Here is a 21503-nt window from a genome sequence, read left to right on the forward strand (position 1 = left end):
GCAGTGTAGATAATTCCAAAACTCTGCAAGTCACAAGCGCTGCCTAGCTACCTGCCTTCCATTCAAATATACATTTCCCTTTCCATTCTTCAGAGTATCACCCTCCCAAATCCTTATTCAATCCTCCCACCCTTGCCACTCCAGAGACCTTCGTGTCTCACTGATGGAGGGTAAAATTATTCGCATGTTTTTATCTTATTCAACTTTAAAAAATGTATATTATAGTTTTAGTTAAAGGGTTTATTTCTAGGTTTTTTAGTTTTTTAGGGATTCCAGGGTTTTTACTTTTTTATTTACTTCATAAATACTATATTTACAAGTACTATTCATGTTAGAACTTCGCTCGGACAAAGCACCGGGGGCCAACTGGTTCCTAGTTGCCCTCTTTAACAAACATTGGGAGGTATTTACCCCAGACCTCCTCGAAATTTTCAATGAATGCTACAATTAAGGGGGAGAATAGACAAAGGAATGAACACCACCTTTTTGGCCTTAGCTCCCAATGTAGAGGGCACTGAACGCCTTAGGGTTTACTGCCTTATAAGGCTCTGGAATAGCGCCTATAGAACCTTGATCAAGATCCTTGCCTCGCGTCAAAAGGATGTAGATAGCAAGCTCATTTCAAAAACTCCAAAGCTGTCTTTGTGGCTAATAAGCAAATCCTAGATGGAGGTCTCTTGACACATGAAACCATCCACTCTCACTATCATGCCACCCAATTTGGCCTGGTGGTCAAACAAGACTGTGGAAAAGCATATGGCCACTTTCATTGGTCTCTTCTTGATGAAGCTTAGAAAAGTGGCTTTTGACTAGACGTGTTGCTCTTGGATCTAAGGCTGCTTCTCTTCCCCCTCTTTCTATGTCCTTATTAACCAATCTCCAGAAAGCTTTTTCGAAGACTCAAGAGGACCCTCCCTAGATTTCAAAATGTCCTTTCACATGCCGGTTTCCGTGATGAATAGGTTGGAAAAATTTTATGACACTTTCTTTGGTCAAATGGAAAAAATAACCACAAGTTCAACTTTATTGCTTAGGAGAAAGTCTGTAAACCGAAGAAAGAAAGGGGCGTTTATGCTTTAGAGACCTAAAACAGGTAAATTTAGCACTCTTGGGTAAGTGATGGAAGCAGCTTGTTAATGAAGAAAATCATCTTTGCTCAAGTCTCTCTCTCTCTCTCTCTCTCTCTCTCTCTCTCTCTCTCTCTCTCTCAAAGTTCTCTCTAAACCCATTCGTTCCTTCGTCTTTTTTCTATAGAGAACTGTCTTTCTCTACACCCATTTATCCCCTCACCTTTTCTCAGTTTCTCTCTCTCTCTCTCTCTCTCTCTCTCTTTATACACCTATTTATCTACCCTCTCTCAAGCTATTGCAATCTACCTTTTCTCTAATGCTTCAATGCCACAATGAGAAAAGGCCCATCCATTTAATAGAAGCCATTTCTTCTTTTCTTTTTAGTTTGTCTATCTTCTTCTTCACTTTCAGTTTTAGAGAGAGAATGTTAGAAGAAGCTAGGTGTTAGAGAAAATATGTGAGATAAGAGAAAAATGATTTGGATTCTTAGGGAACATGGGAGGAGGGAAGAGCATGGGACTTTTGTAGAGAAAGGTGAGAAGATGAGTGGGTGCATGGGGAGGAACGGGGGGGGGAGGTGGGAGAGAGAGTGAGAGAGAGAGAGATGAATGGGTGTATGGGAGGGGGTGAGGGATGCATTACAACACAAAGAGGGAAAAAACAGCCCATTGCCCCTCTTAATGTGCTTATGTGGAGTAACAGGAATAATTTCAAAAATTAAAACCTGATAGGTCCAGCATCTCCTTGTACCCCGCCCCTTGTCCTCGCAAAGCAGGTAATGTGTGGTCAAACTAGGCACCACACCAAGTCCAAGCATTTCATTGGATTGCAGTACCAGGAAAAAACCCTCACAGGGGAACAAATGTAGCAAAGAGCGTTCCATCTAGCTAGTTGTTGCATGATATGCCTACCCAAGAAGAATGTTTGGATCACTTGTTCCTAGACTCTGAGTAGCCTTCTGTTTATGGTCCAGCATACCAAGCCTTCGATTGGCAATGAGCCTTTCCCAAATTTGTAATCCAGCTCTTTCAAGCCTTCCCCTCACACCCTTACCCCAAGCTTGGAATTTTCTTGTGGCGAATTTTGGTCATGGCTACTTTGCGGAGTCCAAAGCCCTTTTAGATGGTCTCGTCTCAAACAAGTCTCCTAGTGCAACTTCTACTTGATGCAAATCTTGGAGGAAGGGATAACAACTATATTATAGCATGGCCTCAAAGAAAGCACAATTCCGATGGCGGCTAACTTCAATTTTTCACCACATATACTATCCATGCAGGGACTTGTAATTAAGGCCTCGAGGACCCCTACTTGGAAACAAGCACCTGATGTGTGGGTTGCCTTTTTTGTATCGAGAGCTCCCAATATGTGTTTAGCCAAATTTTTGGTTGCCTTGAAAGCAAATCACTTGTATAATACATAACTTTCAAATGAGTAATGCTTAACATTCCATAATTCAAACAAAGCCTTCGATGACTTATCAACTGCCTTGCTTGAGGAAGAGTTTCACGAAAATGGAGACGAACCGGAATAACATCCGATCTTGTTTTTGGATTAAGTGAAAAAGGGATATATGAAGTTCGTTCTGTTCCTCTGTGCATCTCTGTGATGGGTAAATCCCCATGAAAAAGGGACAACTTTCGTGTAGTTTGTAATTTGATGTAACTGTTAAGATTTTTTTTCGGATAAATCTTTCTCTTAATAGATCTCTTCTTGTTCCTCAATCTTCAGAAACAATCAATATTTTCTCCCTGAACCAAAAAAGAAAAAAAAAAAAAAAAGGAAAAAGAAAAGAGCAGTGTTCCAAAAAACACCGGTCGGCCGGGGGAGGTCTAGGCCGCCCAGAACCTAGGCAAATGGTGTCCAGTAATCCTGTTTTAGGTAAAAAATTAATCCCAAGATAAATAAAAGAAACACCAAAAATACCCCACCCAATGGTTATTTTTCCACTTAGTCAAGCACAGTCCCCTAGGCGCCCACCTAGTACCACTTAGTCAAGCATAGTCCCCTGGGCGCCCGCCTAGGCGGATACTAGGCGAGCACCCGGGGACAGCCCGCCTAGTTGGTCCGCCCAGGCCCCCCCAACCTTCCTAAGTGGTTGCCTAGGCGCTGGGTGGACAGCTTTTTGAATCAATGCAAAAGAGCAACAATTACCGAATCTAAGGTCAGATTTGGAAATTACAAAACCACTTGCCTTATCGGTTAAGTTGAAATGCCTCGTAAATTTCGCATCGAAAAAATCTTCTTTCTCATTCAACTTCTTACTTAAAGAGACCCCTGCAAGTAATAAGCAAGAGAATCACTAATATGACAAGGGCAAAGGAATTAAAAAGAAAAAAAAATCTATCATACAGGCAAAAGAAAAAAGAAAAACCAAATTCGACTAAAGTAAAACGAATATACTATGAAAAAACGATCAACGATTGTGTGAACTTCAAAGCCAATAAATATATAAGATCCATAAAACTACCATCTCTCCACCATAAATTTTCCTAGGATATAAGGTCTAAATAATAACGGGAGACTATTCAATGAAATATTATCCATCTTGGACTCTCGAATTTGGACCATGGCTTTTATTCTCAAGACAAAACTTAAAGAGCCTCCCAACACCAGCAACCATCTGAAAAGAGGCAGCTTCTATCATCATGCAAAACAAAAGCTAAGGTTGTTTCGCATCTTCTCAAACACATATGAAGGGGCAGCATTGCACGTACACAACATAAGTGCAGTTCTCTTGGTGCAACAAATTTCTGAACACTAATTTGCATAATTTGACAGAAGATAAAACAAAATACAATGAAACTTAGTTGTTGGAATTGGGAATGAGAGCAGCATGGAGAGCAAGGGATTGTCGCTTGCAAGATGCTCCCTATTAGGGAGTGCCCACACAATAGCTACTAAAAAAGTATGTGCGGCTTTGAGCAACATTTGTGGAAAGAGTTCTCAACAATATCAAAAAAATGTTCCCAAATAATGGGAATCATTGAGAAGGAAGTTCCCAAAAACTATGCAATGAACCAGTGTTTGAAACTTCGGCCGCTCATCCACCGAGGCAGCCAATCGTCTAAAATGACTAGGCAGAACCTAGGCGGGGGAGGCATGCGGCTTGTGTCTAGGCGCCCGCCTAGGTGGGCAAGGCGCCGCCTAGCCGGGCAAGGCGTCGCCTAGCACTACAATCAAGGTGGCCGCCTAGGTACCACCTTGATGTAGGTTGGCAAGGGCGGAAAAATGCCCTCGACTATGGTCAAAATAGTAATTTTTCCTTTCTAAAAAGGAGGGAAAAGAGTTTTGGGGAACATTGTAACCCCAAACCAATTCTATGCCACATCTAGAAAGAGAAAAACTCCCAAAAAACCTCTATATTGTGATTTATCGAAAGATCAATAAATTTTCAATTATTTCTAAAATCAAAGGTAGTGCTTTGTGGTAGTTTTCAGAGCTTCTAGTGGTCAATAATGAGGACTTTTGGCAATTGAACATGCGAGGTTTGGGCCGACATCATTTTCATTTAGATAATTTTAGAGCATTATGCCATCATTATATTTGAATAATTTTAATTTTCTTTCCTATAACGTATTATACTTTGAATCATTTGATTTTCGTTTTAACTTTTTTTCCTTTTATGATATATTTACATGGTTTTAGTTGAAAAATTGATTTTTTTGTAATTAACTGATTATTAACTCGTTTGGATGATGAAATTGGTTCTATATCGAGTTCTTTTATGAATAATTGGTTCTTATTTTGTACAATATGTGATGTTTTAATATCCTATTAGTTTTATTTTACTTTTTTGATATATTTACTTATTTGTTGATGGAAAATTTACAGATTTGGAGTTATATTTAGTGAATAGTCATAAAATTTGGATCAAATTAATATTTTGTGAATATATAATATCCAAAACCAAATCTTATGGATATTAATTAATAAATAATAATTATATTATAATTTATATCTAAATTTTATGTGAATAGTCCCTACCCATCCATAGGCAGCCAAGGCCCCCAAAATGCCTACACGCCCGCCTATGTTTTTTTGAACATTGCAATGAACATATTCAAATAATAAGAGATCAGCTAGATACAGATGTCTAGAGCTTTGGGCTCGAAAATGGCAAGAAAAACACTTATCTCATCCTGTCTTCCACAACATTGATCAGGTCTATATGAGACACAGTAGTTTTCCATGATCACTATGAGAGATCCAACTTTAGGAAAAAGGACTGCACTAAGACATTGATGCTTGATGTTCATGAAGGAAAGTAGTTTCTTCAGAAGAAAGCAACCTGCTTTGGACAAACTGGATCAAGACTATAGACCATGGCCACAAATCTTCAATGGAAAGGCAAGTCATGGAGGATTATGCTAGAACGCAATTTTCAGCATCACCAAGACAAGATCCCTTTCAGAGGGTTTTCAGTGTGCATCATACAAATAAAGATTATAGAAGGTCTTTGATGAATCCCAAAACATGAATTGAATGACCAGTGTGTTAAAAGATGGCCCAGGCCTCGGATTCAGCCTTAGCCAGAGCAGAATAACTAGGCCAAGCCCGAGTGGAACCAGCAAAGTAGTGTATAGTGCCCAAAAGGCCAAAAAAAAAAAAAAATTACTTCAAGATAAAAGAAAAATTGTGAAAGTGAAACAAAACCAAAGTCAACATAAAAAGTCCAAAAAAAAAAACAAAAAAGAGGAAATTTCAAAATAGGGCATATGTCAAGAAAAACCATCTGCATTATAGAACATGGATTTAGAAAATAAAATAAAATGATTTATTGTTGGAGACGATTTAGAAAAAAAAGAGGAAAATTAAAAATAGGGCATATGTCAAGAAAAACTCACAAATCATTGTAAAACCCATCCAAATTACACTATAAAATTTATATATATATATATTCCACAATTTTTGCAGTTGTTTTATTTTTTAGATGGCCCAGGTTGGCCCCAAGTACTCGGCTTGGAAAGAAGCCAAGCCGAGTGGACTCGGCTGAGTTTTCAATCATTGCGAATGAAAGAGGGCATAAAGAAATATTCAACTCTTATTTTGAGGAGATAAAGGCTGTGGATATCAATATCTCGAAACTAGCATATTTGGCTGGCAGCCATCAAACATAAAGGAGTCCGATTAAAGATCACCATAGCTTTTAGATGGTCTCAGGACTTCCAAGTAAATCAATTCAATATATAAAGCGATGTATCAGCAAGTAATCTATAAGATCAATTTTTTTTTTTTTTTTAATTGAGTTTGATGACTTTTTCAAAATCCAAACTTAGGATTTGAAACAAGAAGGATACCATGGTTGAGAACATTCATTGGGATGGCATTTTTCTCCACCATGATTGATGGGAACCACAAAGGTTATCTTCAGAGTTGTAGGAGATAAAGACAAGACGTCTCATTGTACCCATTCTTATTACCAGCAGAATCTTTGGCCAGGATATTGTCCCATGGCAAGGACTAAGGGCTTCACTTTAGGTGTGGTACGTTCAGATCTCCCACCTCAAACTCGCCGATAATGCAGATGTTTTTGAGCGACCAGCAATTTAACAATCTTTCGCTCAAAAATTTGCGACACACTTTGTAAAGGTTTCTAGAGAAAAGCTTAACTTGGGAAATAATGAGAATTATGAACATGGTGGATGGTTGAGGATGAAAGGAGGTCAAGATTGACTAGGTCCTTGGGTATACAATTAATGAATAAGCATGCTTGAAGAGATTTTGAGAGGTTTGAGTATGAATGTAACCTTGTGCAAACAACTGAAGATACAATTTTTGTCATATCCTCATCCCCAGGGAGCAAAAGGTAAGATCACCCTTCATAGTTGCCTGAATGAAATCATGCTTGGTGTCAAATCAACTAGGTAACACTCAAGAATTTCAAACATTTCAAGAATCAATCTTCCACAATCCATCAGAAAAAAGCAAAGGAATTTTAAAGTCCAAATGAACATATCACATAGTCAATGATATCAAAGAATTTATTGGAAATAACAATAAGTAGAGCTTTTCCCTTATCTGGAAAATATTGTTCTTGGGGGGTGGGGGAAGGGGGGGTGCGGTTGCTCATTTCTAGCCAAACTGAAGAGGATTTTGATATTGAATGCAATCATTCTATGTTTATGAAGACCTATTCACATCAAGCAGTAAACAAAAATGGCATACCAAATTCAAAGCAACTAATGGTAGTTTCAAGGAGGGATTCCTCACGAGTAACCACTTAGGCTTGATAACAATTAATGAAACAGACTTAATTTGAATCATGTAACATCCAGAGCATCTACCTCATCCAGAGCATCTACCTGTTAGGCTCTTGACACGCTCTGCAACCCTTGAAGTTTTCAGACCAACGCCAGATACAAATGCCAAGTCCACTTTGAAAGATAATTTTGCAGAAATCTGATCACGTGTTCAACAAAACAAAATAAATTTCTCTCTTAATTGAATGCACATTGTGGCACCCCTTCACTCTGACCACTTATGCCTTGAGCCTAGTCCTACCAAAGTAAAGTAACCACTGAAAGTATTCGGAAACGAGTATAACATGGTATACCTTAATCATTAAAATGGAGTACATCATTATTTTATGAGAGCTTTGAACATTAACAGCTGCATTATAAACATATAATGGAAAAGAAAGAAAAAAGAGGTGCAATGAGTGAAACATATCACCTGGAAAACAGCAATATTGGCAGAAATATCAAAAGTGTCAGGTAGTTGCAAGCGCCCCATCCTTCTCGTCTGAAGTAAGATAACAATAAAAGATGGAACGTCCACATACAAGACTATGAAGAAGTGCAAAAACGGAAAAATGCCAAAATAGTTACAATATGAAGCATAGATTAAACATTTCTCATGTAAGGATGAACTCAAAAAATTGAACAATGAATACAGCAGCACTAGATTAAAGTTGAATCTTTTAAAATAATGAAGGCTACCAATAACTTTGATCATCAGACTTGCAATAGACGTGTTAAGAGTGCTGAAGTAGCATATTTCGAACAGGACTTGCAAAGTCAAATGAACAAAATTTCAATTACAAATTGGCTAGAGCACCTAAAATCAAACATATGCAGGTGGAGTAGAAGCAGGAGGGTCCAAGCCTCCACAACCATGCATGTAACAAAAAAGTACACACCATCAACGCATGTCGAAATCCTTATTTAAAGGAAATATCAACTATATACAGGAAGTAAACTATGTTGAGTCGATCATATATACAAATCCTCCATGACAATAAGGCCATGACTAAAGTCATAAACAAGCATAGACCGAATAGGTTACCAGCCTACATATGTATGCACGATAATTGCAAGGATCTTGGTCAAGGGGTGGCGATCCCCTCTTGGAATCTCAATCCGGCGATCCCAAAGATAAAGTCCGAGCGATACTTGCTTCCTCCCATCAAGGGATCTCAACCCTGCCTATTAGGCTCTAGGTTCCCAACTTAAAGGGATCTCGATACCTGATTGCTAAGGATCTTGATCCACTTATCCAAGTTGTCTACTTAATTGATGCTTTTTATTATTTTTATATTATTCTAAAACATATTATAATGACGGAATTATTTCATATATTTGCTTTTTTCTCTTTATTTTAGTTTAAATATGTAATTTTTAATAAAAATTCTTTTCCTGGATTTCGTAATGACCTTTGTCTCATTTCATGCATTTATTCTATCTCATTTCAAATATTCCTAAACTCTTTACATTATTTTTAATGATTAATACTTTCGTACTTTTTTTTTTCTTAACACATTTCTTTTCTACCTTTAAAAAGTGTCTACTCAATTGACAAATTTTTTTTATTTTATATTATTCGAAAGTGTATGAAAATAATGACACTTTTCATTAATTTATTCATTCTCTTAATTTTCATTTAAAGAAATTTTTTTTAGTAGGAAATCTCTTCTTGGATTTCGTAATGTCCGCTATGTCTTTAATTTCTTAAATAATCAAGTTAATGTCATTTCATGTATTTACTGTATCTCACTTCAAATCTTTACTAAGATCCTTTCCTTGATTTTTAATTTTTATGATTTTTATACTATTTTTTTGACACAAAATGTCTTATCCATCTTTCAAAAGTGCCTACTCAATTGGCGGACTTTTTTAAAAAAAATTTATATCACTTGAAAGCATATGAAAATAATGCCATTTTTCATTGATTTATTTATTCTTTCATTTAAAAACTTTTGTTTACAGTAGAAAATCTTTACTTGGATTTAGTAAGATCATTTATGTTTTACATTTCTTAAATAATCAATTTAACAACATTACATGCATTTATTGTATTTCACTTCAAAAATTCCTAAAATCTTTTCCTTGAGTTTTAGTCATTCAGATTTTCGAACATTATATTTTTTAAACACAAACTGCCCCATTAATTGTGTATAAATTCTTCTATTTATAATAGAAAATCTATTTTTTGACTTTGTTATTCTCTTATGTGTACCATTTGCTGATGTCTATAGACTGTACTTTATAGATCCTAAATCTACTCTTTTTTTGGATTTCGTAATTTTTTATGGGGCCTTCTGGCAATAAAGTTCTTATTAGCATGTGTTCAACATACTGATAATGCAAAAATACGGTTTGTTCATTCTTTTATTTTTATAATATATCAACACAACCATGAGCTGTTAAAATTTTATGATATAATGCATGTATCAATGGGAGACAAAAAAAAAAAGAAAAAAAAGAAAAAAAGAAAAAAAGGATTCTCTGAGAGAAACAATCATTACAAGTATGTGGAACTTCTAAACCAAAAATATTTCCTTAACAAGGATAATGAATGGATTTTAAAAATTTTTATGATTTATAAGAATGTAGACCATTATTCGGACCAAGTTTCCAAGATCAAGGATCATAATATTTACATCAAAATCAGGATAGCCATAAATCAACAAATTTGTGAACGTCCACTCAAACCATATTCAGGGCCATGAATTGAGATTTGGAATTGCCTGTGAAAGGTCCTACCTAATACTTGTAGCAGGGAATGGTTGAAAAACAATACATAACCCAGATTGAACAATAGGGAATTAAGGTAATTAAAGAAGTTTGACACATTTTTGGCAAGCTACGATGTAAACTACAAAAAAAAACTTTCGCCATTATAAAAATTCATCTTCATCATTTGAGCCTTATCCCAACCATTTTGGCTTGCCCTTTGACTCCATGAATACATTTGACAAATTAATGATTAAGTAAAATGTGGAACTAAGAAAGGCCTACAAATCAGTGTAAACCAAAATCAAACCGGAACGGTTAACTAGAATTGGCCCAGAAGCCAGTAAACTGGCCAATTCAACCGTTCTAAACGGGCAAGTCCCGGGCGGTGAAATAAGTGTTGAAAAAAATAAAAAAGATACTAAAAAAATCTACTAAAATATGAAAAGCATATAAATAATGATTAAAACAAAACACATTCAAATGAAGTTGAAAATTAATGAAAATAATGGATTTTAAAGAATCAATTTGTGCCTAGGGGTATTTTTTAGAATTTTCTTAAAAAAAAAAAGGGAAAATATAGAAGTGAGTATTAATGACCAAAACAATTTTTAATCTTTACCATAATGTAAAAAAAATTAAAAAATGTATTACAAACCAAATTCTTTATTTTTTAGAGTTTATATACATTCTTTATTTTTTAATACCGGCTGATCACCAAAATTGCCCTAAACCGAAATTGCCAATGGCCACTTCCGATCTAACCGGGCAATTTTTCCAACAGTGCTACAAATACGTCGCCTGAGAGAAGGCTTAGTTGCAAGAATGAAGGGCTATTGGCCGTTGGCATGACATGATGGAGTTAATTGAATTCTGGCATGTTTCTTTCGTGATTCTCATTTGAAGGTGTGATATTGGAGTTTTGAGGGTTATAAGAAACTGACTTACACAGCCCCATTTCAGTTCATATTACAATTTGGGTCCTTAAAAATAAATTTAGAATTATGGCTCCACTCAAATTTGACCCGGCTGCACTTCAAAAGCAAGTAACTATTAGCGAGCAAGTCCGCATACATGTTTTGATCTTGAAAATTTTAGATACTCCATAGTGACCCGTAAAACAAGTAATATAGTGTTTAGCAATTTGGTTGCTGTAGAACCGCATAGCTTTAAGGAAAAACTAAGAGAACCTAACTATTGTAAAACTGGTTTAAAGTTTAGACATGCAAGAGTGCCATTTCAAAGTTTATTTGGAAACTTTGTCTACCTAAGAGGTTAGGGGGGCTAGGAATTAGTAACTTGAGGAAACATAACTTGGGAGAAACTTTGTCAAAGAGGTTAGGGGGTCTAGGAATCCGTAACTTGAGGAGACATAACTCAGCTTTAATTGGAAAATGGTGGTGGTGCCTTGCTACCAAGGAGACCAATTACGGAATGACATTCTGAAGACACAAATATCGCCTTGCACCTTCTTCATGGGTGCCAAACTATAGGGCAAGGAAAACAATAGATCCTCCGGGATTTGAAGATCTATCTCTTTCTCATTAGCCTCTTTCAAAAGCCTCATTCGCTTTCACCCTAGAGAAGATAGCCGAGTTCTTTTTTGGAACGACCTTTGGTTAGGCCAAAAACCCCTCAAGTCAAATACCCAGAAATCGATTCTCTTGTTCGCTTCCAAGAGGCAATGGTGGCAGATGAAGTGATCACCGCCGGCTCCTTTCGAACCTGGAACCCGGTATTCAGAAGAGCTCTTATCGACTCAGAAATTTGCGTTTCTATGAGCTTGCTGCTGCCCTTCAAAATTGTTTCCTTGCTTTTCAAGGTCTGGATCTCATTATTAGGCCTCCCCCCTCTAGTATCTTCTTGGTCTCATCATTCTATCACAAACTTTTCCAACCACCTACTTTCCCTCTCTCTCCTACATCCCCTGCAGCCCAAGCTTGGTCCTCTTTCGCCCCTCCAAAAATCCAGGTATTCATGTGGCTAGTAGCTCTTTCCCAGAGGGTGCTCGCCAACGACATCTTTAGAGAAGAGCCATTGCCCACCCTAATCACTGTGTCCTTTGTATTGCAGACTAAGAGAGCAATGCCCACCTGTTCCTTCATTGCCTCTTCGCCCGCAAGCTCTGGGGAAAAGTCCTTCACTTATTTAAATGCCAACGGGTCATACCTGCCAATTTACCCTAGCAGGGATATGCTCGTCTCATGGAGGCATATTTGGCAAGAATCAAAACTTTTTTTAGATGGCTCATTTTTTGTGGCCTCTTTATAATCACATCTTGTAATTAATTGTAAGAAAGGCCCTTATTTTTGTTTCTTTGCTGCACCAGTAAGGTGCTTTTTGTATATAGAGCTTCCGCTTGTGGATAGCCTAGTTTTTGGAAAACTTGCATCTCTTTTAATTTCAATACAACATTAATATGTTAAAAAAAAAAAAACTTTATCTATGATAATTACCCCACATGACAACGAATATGCATAGCTGAATCAGATAGAGTTCTATACTTGGATCTCAAATGCATACACGGCAAACTATTAAACACCTTCCTATTCTTTAAAATACCTGAACTGCAAGGGTTCTCTGAACAAGATCGGTTAAATTATGCATGTGAGAAGTTTTGAAGCCAGCATAGTGGATTTCCATGTCATCCTGAAAAGAAGACAAGGAAATCAGTCAGAACAAACAATCATGGATTTGTTGAAAAAAGTGAACATAACAGGTAAGTAAACAAAGTTATGCATAACAGAAGGTAGGAAAAGAAAAGCACACATAGAATAACCAACTAACAAATGGACTGATTAATCCCTGAAATGCATCATGAAGATAACTGACGCAAGTTCACTCCCCATTACATGCATTCTAAAGAGGAAAGAAGACAAACTGATCAAAAGGAACATTCACAATACCAAGCAACAATAATAGAAACAAACAATAAAATAAACAACAGATATGCACAACGAGATGCACAATAAATAAATGTCTCTATTAAAAGCAAATATTCCATCTATTTCACCAAATTCTCATTGGACGCAAGCCTATCAAGATGCACATGGAAGGACAGAGAAAAAAAAGCACTTCTATTCCCTGAAAAAACCCACTAATTATTGTATACGTTCAGACGTTCTATAATGGACAAAAAGGGCTGCCTAGAAGTACTTTCTGTTCTATTCCTTTGGCTAGCATGAAATCAAAAGGCGATGTTTAATATGCATACAAGGATATTTCGTGCAATGTAAGGAATACTCATCTGGCCATTGGCGAAAGAAAGACCTTTTCCAAAAACCATTTCCAATACCTCATAGGCACTATATCTCACAAGATACAATTGTAGCCTGAGCCAGAGTCTAGGAATGCCAAAGTTCCTTGTTTTTGTTCCTGTACATCAATCCCCAGCTTCACCACCCATTCTTGAGCTCTTTCTAAGAAACAACCAAGAAATGAATTGACTAGTTGAAAGGATCGTGGCAGCCCAAACATTCTCTGGCTAGGTTTTATTCCCTTATCTCATGGACAAGCCAGACATTTTCTTTCCCTTGTCCAAGCTCTCTCTTGATTTTCCTTATGGCCTGTTTTTCTTGCACTTCTTTTCCAGCATCTGGAGTTCTCCGCATGTGTCTGAAAGAAAAACTGGTATTTTCATAAGTGTGATGAGTTCTAAGACTCCTCTATATACAAATAATAAGGTCTTTCTTGGGTTGTTGCCTGGAAGGTGCAAGAGAAAAATAGTGATGCACTTGCCTCCATTGAGAGTATGTACACTTGTACATTGACAATCATCACAAGTACTACAGTGTCATACTGTTATACTCAGAGAAATCAGGCATGGCACTCAAAATATAGTTTTGAGAATGTTCAAGAGCCTCTGAAAACATCTCCTCTTTTTAGGGCGAAGTCCTTCGGAAACATCCCACATCCAGCAAGCTTTTGATGATGGGTGGTTTAAAAGAAATTGTTGGATTGGCTCTAAAGGCCATATTTTATGGTAGTCTTCTTGTTAGTAGGGGGGAAAAAACAGAGTTTCAAGACAATATAGCTGTTCAACGAGCACAAAGAACCCCTTTTGTAGCTAGATCAACATTGGGTAGTATCCTAGTTACCCTGGCTTGAAGCAACTACGCTAGAAAAAGGTAATAAAGGGAAGGAGGTGGGGCGGTGACATTTAATAGCATCATGCATAACAAGATTTTCGACCAAAGTGCCGCTTTTGTTCCTAAATTACAAGCTAAAACAAGAAGAGGATACGGTTGGTGCCATTTCTGAAAACTTGGTGTAGGAGCAGCAAGCACCCCTAGTGTCAAGTTTAGTGGCTTATTGACATTGATTTTATGACAATCGAAATGGTGAGTAGGGTGCGAAGTCACATCACTCAGGATGTTCGGTATACAACGATCTCACCATTTCTTCAGCCTTCATGGGCCTCGGGATTTGTTACTGATGATAGACCTCATAATTGCTTTTCCCTATCCTGGTAGTGATTTATCCAAGGGAAAGTAGGCAAGGCATCCACAAACCATTTTCCAAATACATGGTGTAATCTATATCCACAGCTCTGGTCTGTCATGTCCACAGTACAGTTCATTGTCCATGCATCTTGAAAAAAGTTGGTGCATGCCCTGCCCATTTCCCTTAGAGTAAAGAAAAAATAAAAAAAAAATTAAAGGGAAGGAACACGATATTTATATAGAAGGCCAAGGATAGATTATAACTGCACAGCTGCCAAGCACAAAAAGAAGAAAATATAATGGAATGCTCTGGCATGAATTTCCATCAAAGCAGAAAGTTTCATTGACATTCGTGTTATTAAGAAAATGCCTACCGAAGAGTTTATATGGAGCTCCCAACCACCAACATCTTCACGAGAGCCTGACACTAAACGAGAACTTTTCTGCAAATCAAATGCTTCTTGGTCTATAGTTAAGGGATATCCTCCTTCATCTGCTAAGTAGAAGAAAAAATGACCATTTTCTAATGACACCTCATTCATGGGAGATCTGTAAATAAAGCACACAAAGACAGAGATGTTCATTTCCTTTTGGTGGTACATCATATGAGATATCATATTAGCTGCCACCTATAAGTATAAATATATAAATTCTAAAGCTAAAAAGCACCGAATAAGCGGATTCCAGGCATGATCACAGTCAAATAAAATAACAATATAAGATCATTTAATAAGTTATTATTGAATGAATAAATATGGACATGCATACTAAGTTATTATTGAGTGAATAAATACGGAGACAAATAGATCTCAATTTATGTCCATAGTTCATATAGGCCACATGTTAACAACAATACAGAAATTAGAGAAGTTAGAAAGGAGAAATCTTCCACAAAGAGGATCAAAGTCTATGCTACAAAGATATGGACACGTGAGTTAGTAGATGACGTGGATGCAGATGTCAAAAACACCAACCCTAAAAATTAACCTTTCCAACATGAAATGTCTATACATTATTTAGATAAAAGGGATAAAAGGGAAGGTCGGATTTCGAGTGACGTATAAGCTCTTTTACAATAAAAGTTCAACTAGAAAGTTAATATATGATGTCTAAGTTTCTAATGTGTCAGACATCAATTTCATGCCCTCAATAAGTCGATATGTGTCAAAAATTTCGTGTCCTCAGTGAGTCGATATGTGCAAAAACCCATAGACATACATCTCCATGTTACATAAACAAATATTCAGATGTCTGCAATCCCATCAATGGAAAGACATAATGAACATAAATGCACTCATAATACATGGGAAGTTTTAAAATCCTTTCAGGTGCAAAATCTTAAGCCATGTACCAAGAAAGACCATAAGCAAAGCCATAGGTACAAGAAGAAAAGTTGTATTCTACCCACAGCTATGTAGTCTACATGTCTTCTCTTGTCATCTAAATCCAATATTTAACTATTTATTAAAAACTATTCCGATGAGGGATTAAAAAACCAAGATCTGGCTGTCAGAGTTCTATGATGTTAATGGTTGCAGTAGGCCCACTTATGGATCAAATCATTCCTTATGAGTTGTGAAACTCCATTTTTTTCGAGATTTCTTGTATGGATGATCTTGTGTCCCTTTTCAAAGTATTTTTGAGTGGCTGGTTGTTCCTTCATGTTTTTCAATCTGTATTGTGGCCAATATGTCGAGTTTGAGTGATTCAAGCCCCTCTTCCACCTTCACTAGTACTCCCGATGTCATCTCACATATGGGTATCCATGGAGATAACTCTGGACTGCAGATTACAACTGTCAAACATGATGGAAAAAATTATTTAGAGTGCTTACAAATTGCTAAAATATTCATAGGTGGAAGACAAAAGTTGGGGTATGTCAATGGTAAGATTATTGAACCTGAAGAAACAGTTCTAGGACATGAAAAGTGAGAAATTGGAAATCTTACATCTATAATCTTGATTGTTACGCTCCATGTAGCCATTGATTAGTAGGGGTTTTTTGTTTATTCAAACTGCAAAATAGATTTGGCACTCTGTATATCAAACTTCCACTCAAAGCAAGAACATGGCTCGAGCATATCAACTAAGGCAGCAAATTTGCCATGTTCGACAAAGGGAGAAGTCTTTTGCTAAATATTTTTCATTACTTTGTAGTATGTGGTAGAAGCCAGACCACTATTAGATGTATAAACCATCCTGGAATGAAGTGATAAATACAAAGAGGTAGTGGAAGAAAATTGCATTTTTGAGTTCCTGGAGGGTTTGAACCTCGAGTTTGAATTAGCCAGGTTCAAATACGTAAGGATACCCTTCCAATGCTTAACATGTATATTCCTCTGTTCAAATTGAATAGTGTAAAAAAATGTCATGTTTCCTAGACAAAACGTTGATCGAACTACTCTTACTTCAGCCTCCTTTCCTCCTAAAAACAACAAAGGGGTGGGACCCAAAAATTTGAAAAAAAAACCTAACCAAGGTGATAAAAGTAAGCTCAAATGTGACCATTGTGGTAGAATTGGTCATCACAAAGAAACTTGTTGGGATCAAGTTAGTCATTCCAGCTAAATTCAATTGTCAAGGTCAATTTAACGCTCACAATGCAGCATGTACTAGGCACAGCTGCTGCTAGAACAAATTAGTAATTCAAGGGCATCAATGTTTGCAAAATCAGGCGGTTCAAATTAGAACCGCTTGATTAGATTGGAACCGGTCACTGGCCGGTTGCAGTGATCCGGTTAGGTATTTTAGAAAAAATTTAACCAAAAAAAAAAAGAAAATACTAATAATAATAATAATTATATATATATATAATCTCAAAAAAATAAGGGATTTGTTTGTAATGTGTTTTTTAATGTTTTTCATCATTTTGACAAAGATTGGAAAGTGTTTTGGCCATTAATATTTATTTTTACATTTGCCCCCATCTTTTTGAAAATTTTCACACAAATTGATTTTTTAAAATCCATTTTTTCACTAATTTTCAACTTCATTTTGATGTTCTTTGTTTAATCATGTTCTAAATATACTTTTCATATTTTTTTAGATATTTTTTAAACACTTTTTTGACCAGATTAATTAAAACAAGCCCTTGGCCAGTTCGATTTTTCGCACACCACGTCAAATCATATGTCTTCCTTGTTTTCTTTATGTTCTCAAGATTGCTCATGGGTCTTTTCATCCATCGTAGGAAAAGGAATTGGCAATGTTTCTCCTAAATTATCATTGTCATCATTTCTTCATGTTCCCAACTTTGTTACAAGCTTAATGTCTATCAGTAGTCTTATCAAAAGAGTATATTGTAGCATGATTTTCTTATCTTCTCACTATGTCTTTTAGGATCAAGATATGAGGGAGACAATTGGCAGTGATCATGAAGCCCGTAGTCTAAACATTCTTGACTCTGCAACAACTACCGCTCAAGCCTACAATTCAGTTTTACTGCTAGTAACGATCGTATTTGGCAGTGGCGTCTTTGACTTCGTCATTTATCTTTTAGTTTCTTAAATTGTTTATTTCTACTAGTGTGTTTGAGTTTCAATGTGAGGCCAGTTTATCAAAGCGTCGTAAAAACTCCTATTTACCTAGTAATAACAAAAGCAGGGTTCCTTTTGCTATTGTTCCTTTTGATGTTTGGGGTCCTGTTAAATCTTGTTTTGGTTATAGATATTTTGTTTCTTTTGTGGATGGTTACTCTCGATGTACTTGGATCTACCTTATGAAAACCAAAGATAAAGTTCCACATATTTTCAAGGTCTTTCATAAGATGATTCTCACTCAATTTAATACTAAAATTAAAGTACTTCGATTTGACCAATATGGGGAATAGTCTAATGGAGAGTTACAGTCCTACTTGGAAGAGCAGGGGACAGAACAACAAAATTCTTGCACCTATACACCACAATAAACTGGTGTAGCTGAAAGAAAGAATAGACATCTTTTACAAGTAGGCCGTGCTCTTCTCTTGAGTCTGAATGTACCCAAGAAATTCTCATCTAATGATGTGGTCACTGCATCTAAATTGGATGACATCTTGTGCTTTAAATTACAAGTATCCATATAAACTTCCCTTTTTTGATCATCCACTATTTAGTATTCCTCCTAAAGTCTTTGGTTGTGCTTGCATTGCTCATGTTCTAGGTACATACCATACAAAATTGGATCCCAAATCAGTAAATTGTATTTTCCTTAGTTATCCATCTTTGGGAAAAAGTTACAAATGTTGTGATCCAGTGACTAGGAAGAAATTTGTCACTCTTTTTAGTCCACTCCTTTCTTTCCCAATGCACTTCAATGCGAGGATAGTGTGGAAGGGAGGTCCAGAGATCTTCATCTTTCGTGGAAGAGAGGTCCAGAGATCTTCATCTTCCGTGGAAGAGAAGTCCTTTATTCCTCTTCCTCTCCTTACTGTTTCTGACTTTTGAACCCAGGATGACAATGGGGGGCATTTTCATGGTCCTGAAATGAAAGAAATGAATGTCTATACTTACAGAAACATAAGGAAGTGGAGACCACTATAGCTGACGAGCCCTTACGCCAATTGTATACCTCCAATCCAGGTAATAATCCCAAACCCAGTATGATGATTCTGATCTGCCTATCGTTGTTTGCAAAGGTAGACAAAGTTGCACAACACACCCAATTAGCTATTTTGTTTCCTTTGAATCCTTTTCTCCTTCCTATTGTGCTTTCGTGTCGTCTGTGTCTTCCATTTCTATTCCTTCCAGTGTTATAGAAGCCTTAGCTCATCCCAAGTGGAAAGAGGCTTTGTGTGAGGATGCAGACCCTAATGCATAATGGTACCTGGGACCTAGGAGATCCTCCTAAAGAGAAGAAGATGGATGATTGCAAATGGGCTTACACTGCAAAGCATAGGGCCGATGGTACAATTGACAGATACAAGGCATGGTTAGTTGCTAAGACATCTACCCAAACTTATGGAACAAACCATAGTTACCGGAAGCTTCTAAGGAGGGGGTCGATTTCGCTCCAGAAGCTTGATCCCGCGCTCTAAGATACGGGCTCTCGATTCCGGGCGATTCCTTGATATTTGGGATCTCAATTCCAGAAATCGAGGAACACGATCCCATCTAATGGGATCCAGATCCCTATGCCAAAGATCATGGTTCCATGAGTAAGCGAAACCACAATTCCACAATCTTAGAATTGAGTATCCTCGAATTAGGGAGCGGGTTTCACCGATGCATTTCTTTTGTTCATATACAATCGAGTGTAGACCTCCAAATTTTTATGACCTACAATCCCTTTGAACTCCATGATTTCTTACATATTTTACGAGGACAAGGAGAGAAGCAAGAAGATGGTAGGAGATACAAAAGTTAGTCGCGTTATGGTTCAATTGAAGAATGTCAATATGCTCAACTTCCTTGGAGCTAGTTCCACTAAGTCTTGTATACTTCTTGAACGACTTCTATCGCTTGCGTGTTTGTCAACCAAATTGAGCCACATGTGAGATTGCCTTATGGGTGATGGAATAACATATATGCGTGGAAATGTGAGGTCTTTCTCATGTATATGTCTGTGAACCCCTAGCAATCTTCGATAGAGGAGAGCTATTGGGAATTATATATGGCAATGGCTTTCCTTTTTCTTTCTTTGCAAAGGAGAACTTAACTATTGCGGCATTTTTTTTTGGAAACAATCTATCACAAAATTCTTATATTAATCATTATTTGATATCCGAGCAATCCAACTGATTGGTGCCAAAAATGAGGACATGTGCCTTGTGGGCAGACCAATGTAGGTAGGTGTGCAATTTCTGTAATGGATCCACATGTCGTAGGCAGACCAATGTAGGTAGGTGTGCTGTTTTTATCACCCTCCATTCCCATTGCTAACATGGGATCGAGGACCTAGGTTTTTTTTTTTTTGATATGAAGTTAACTTGTATTAATGATGAAGGAGATTACATGGCTATGGGAGTCTGATGTTACCCACACATGGGGGACTCAGCAAAAAATCGTTTAGTCTATCATGCACAAAACGGGCTTATAGAAGTCGCCCAATTACATAATTACATTGAGCTTTCACAAAATCCAACTATGCAAAAAAACCTAATAACATAGAGGTTTAAGTTGTGTGCCACTGGTCCCGCGCAAAAAAGAAGGTGGACCCGGCTTGAACATCTTGTCTTTGACTTCTAGCTCCCTCTTTCGCCAAGCAATCTGCATAGTCCTTGGATGTCCTCCATATATGCTTCCAGGAGACGTCCATAGCCCTGCAAATGTGATGAATCTCATAAAAAATTGGAGTTAGGTGCCATGGTGGAGAGCTTGCTCTACTTGCCCAGGAGATGACATTTTGTGAGTCACCTTCCACTGTGAGGTGTGAGCCCCAAGAATGATTGAAGTTTTTCAAGGCTATTAAGAGGGCCAAGGCTTCTGCGTGATGGGAGTCCTTAAGGCCAAGGTGCTCAAACAGTGTTAGGAGGATATTGCCTTTGTGACCAATTGCGGTTGATGATGGAGGACATTATTCCATTGGGTAAGGAAGAAGCTCTCTGGGATACTCGAAAAGACCTTGTGATTTGAGGCCCAAAAGGAGACCATAGAGATTGCCTTGTGAAAGAGTGCCGGTGCATGGAGTTTAGAGCCCAGAAAGATTCTTGAATTTCTTTCCAGCCAAACAGTCCAGATAGTTGCAGCTATAGTTTCCTTCCACAAGATTCTTCCGGCCTTTGGCCAGCATGAGTCAAGATCGTAAGATGTCAAAGCCTTGACGGAGGGGGGGGTGACCCATATGATGCCAAATAGTTGCAAAACACGGCCCCAGAGGTCGTATGAGAAGTCACAGAGGATAAAAAGGTGGAGGTTTGTTTCTTCCTCACATTCACACAAAGCAAACCTATTAGGGATGGGGATCCCTCTCTTTTGGAGGTGGTCCACTGTGAGGGCTTTATGAGAGAACACAAGCCAGTTGAAGGTCTGGACTGTAGGTGGAGCAATGGTGGCCCAAACTCTGGACAGAACTGAGTTATGAAACCCCAAGGAGGTGGGTAAGAGGGTCAAGCTTTTATAGAA

At 37.4% G+C, this 21503-nt stretch overlaps 1 protein-coding gene across 16 annotated transcripts in view; it reads right to left on the minus strand.

Moving 5' to 3' along the window:
- Window positions 1-21503, minus strand: part of LOC18438178 (mannosyl-oligosaccharide glucosidase GCS1) — an 82336-nt gene that overhangs the window by 30965 nt on the left and 29868 nt on the right. For all 16 annotated transcript variants that reach the window (XR_016057549.1, XR_016057550.1, XR_016057537.1 and 13 more), the window contains exons 5-9: window positions 14838-15012; window positions 12584-12670; window positions 7743-7811; window positions 7373-7469; window positions 3262-3344 (exon numbers count right to left, since the gene is read on the minus strand). Coding sequence is in view for 2 of the 16 variants with exons in the window: in XM_088869544.1 (XP_088725670.1) it covers window positions 3262-3344; window positions 7373-7469; window positions 7743-7811; window positions 12584-12670; window positions 14838-15012 (511 nt within the window). In the remaining 14 variants the exon portion in view is untranslated. The remainder of the gene's footprint in view (window positions 1-3261; window positions 3345-7372; window positions 7470-7742; window positions 7812-12583; window positions 12671-14837; window positions 15013-21503) is intronic.

Source organism: Amborella trichopoda, chromosome 6, assembly GCF_054954075.1.
Source record: "Amborella trichopoda isolate Santa Cruz 75 chromosome 6, AtrichopodaSantaCruz75HAP2 v2.0, whole genome shotgun sequence".
Taxonomy (NCBI): Eukaryota; Viridiplantae; Streptophyta; class Magnoliopsida; order Amborellales; family Amborellaceae; genus Amborella; species Amborella trichopoda.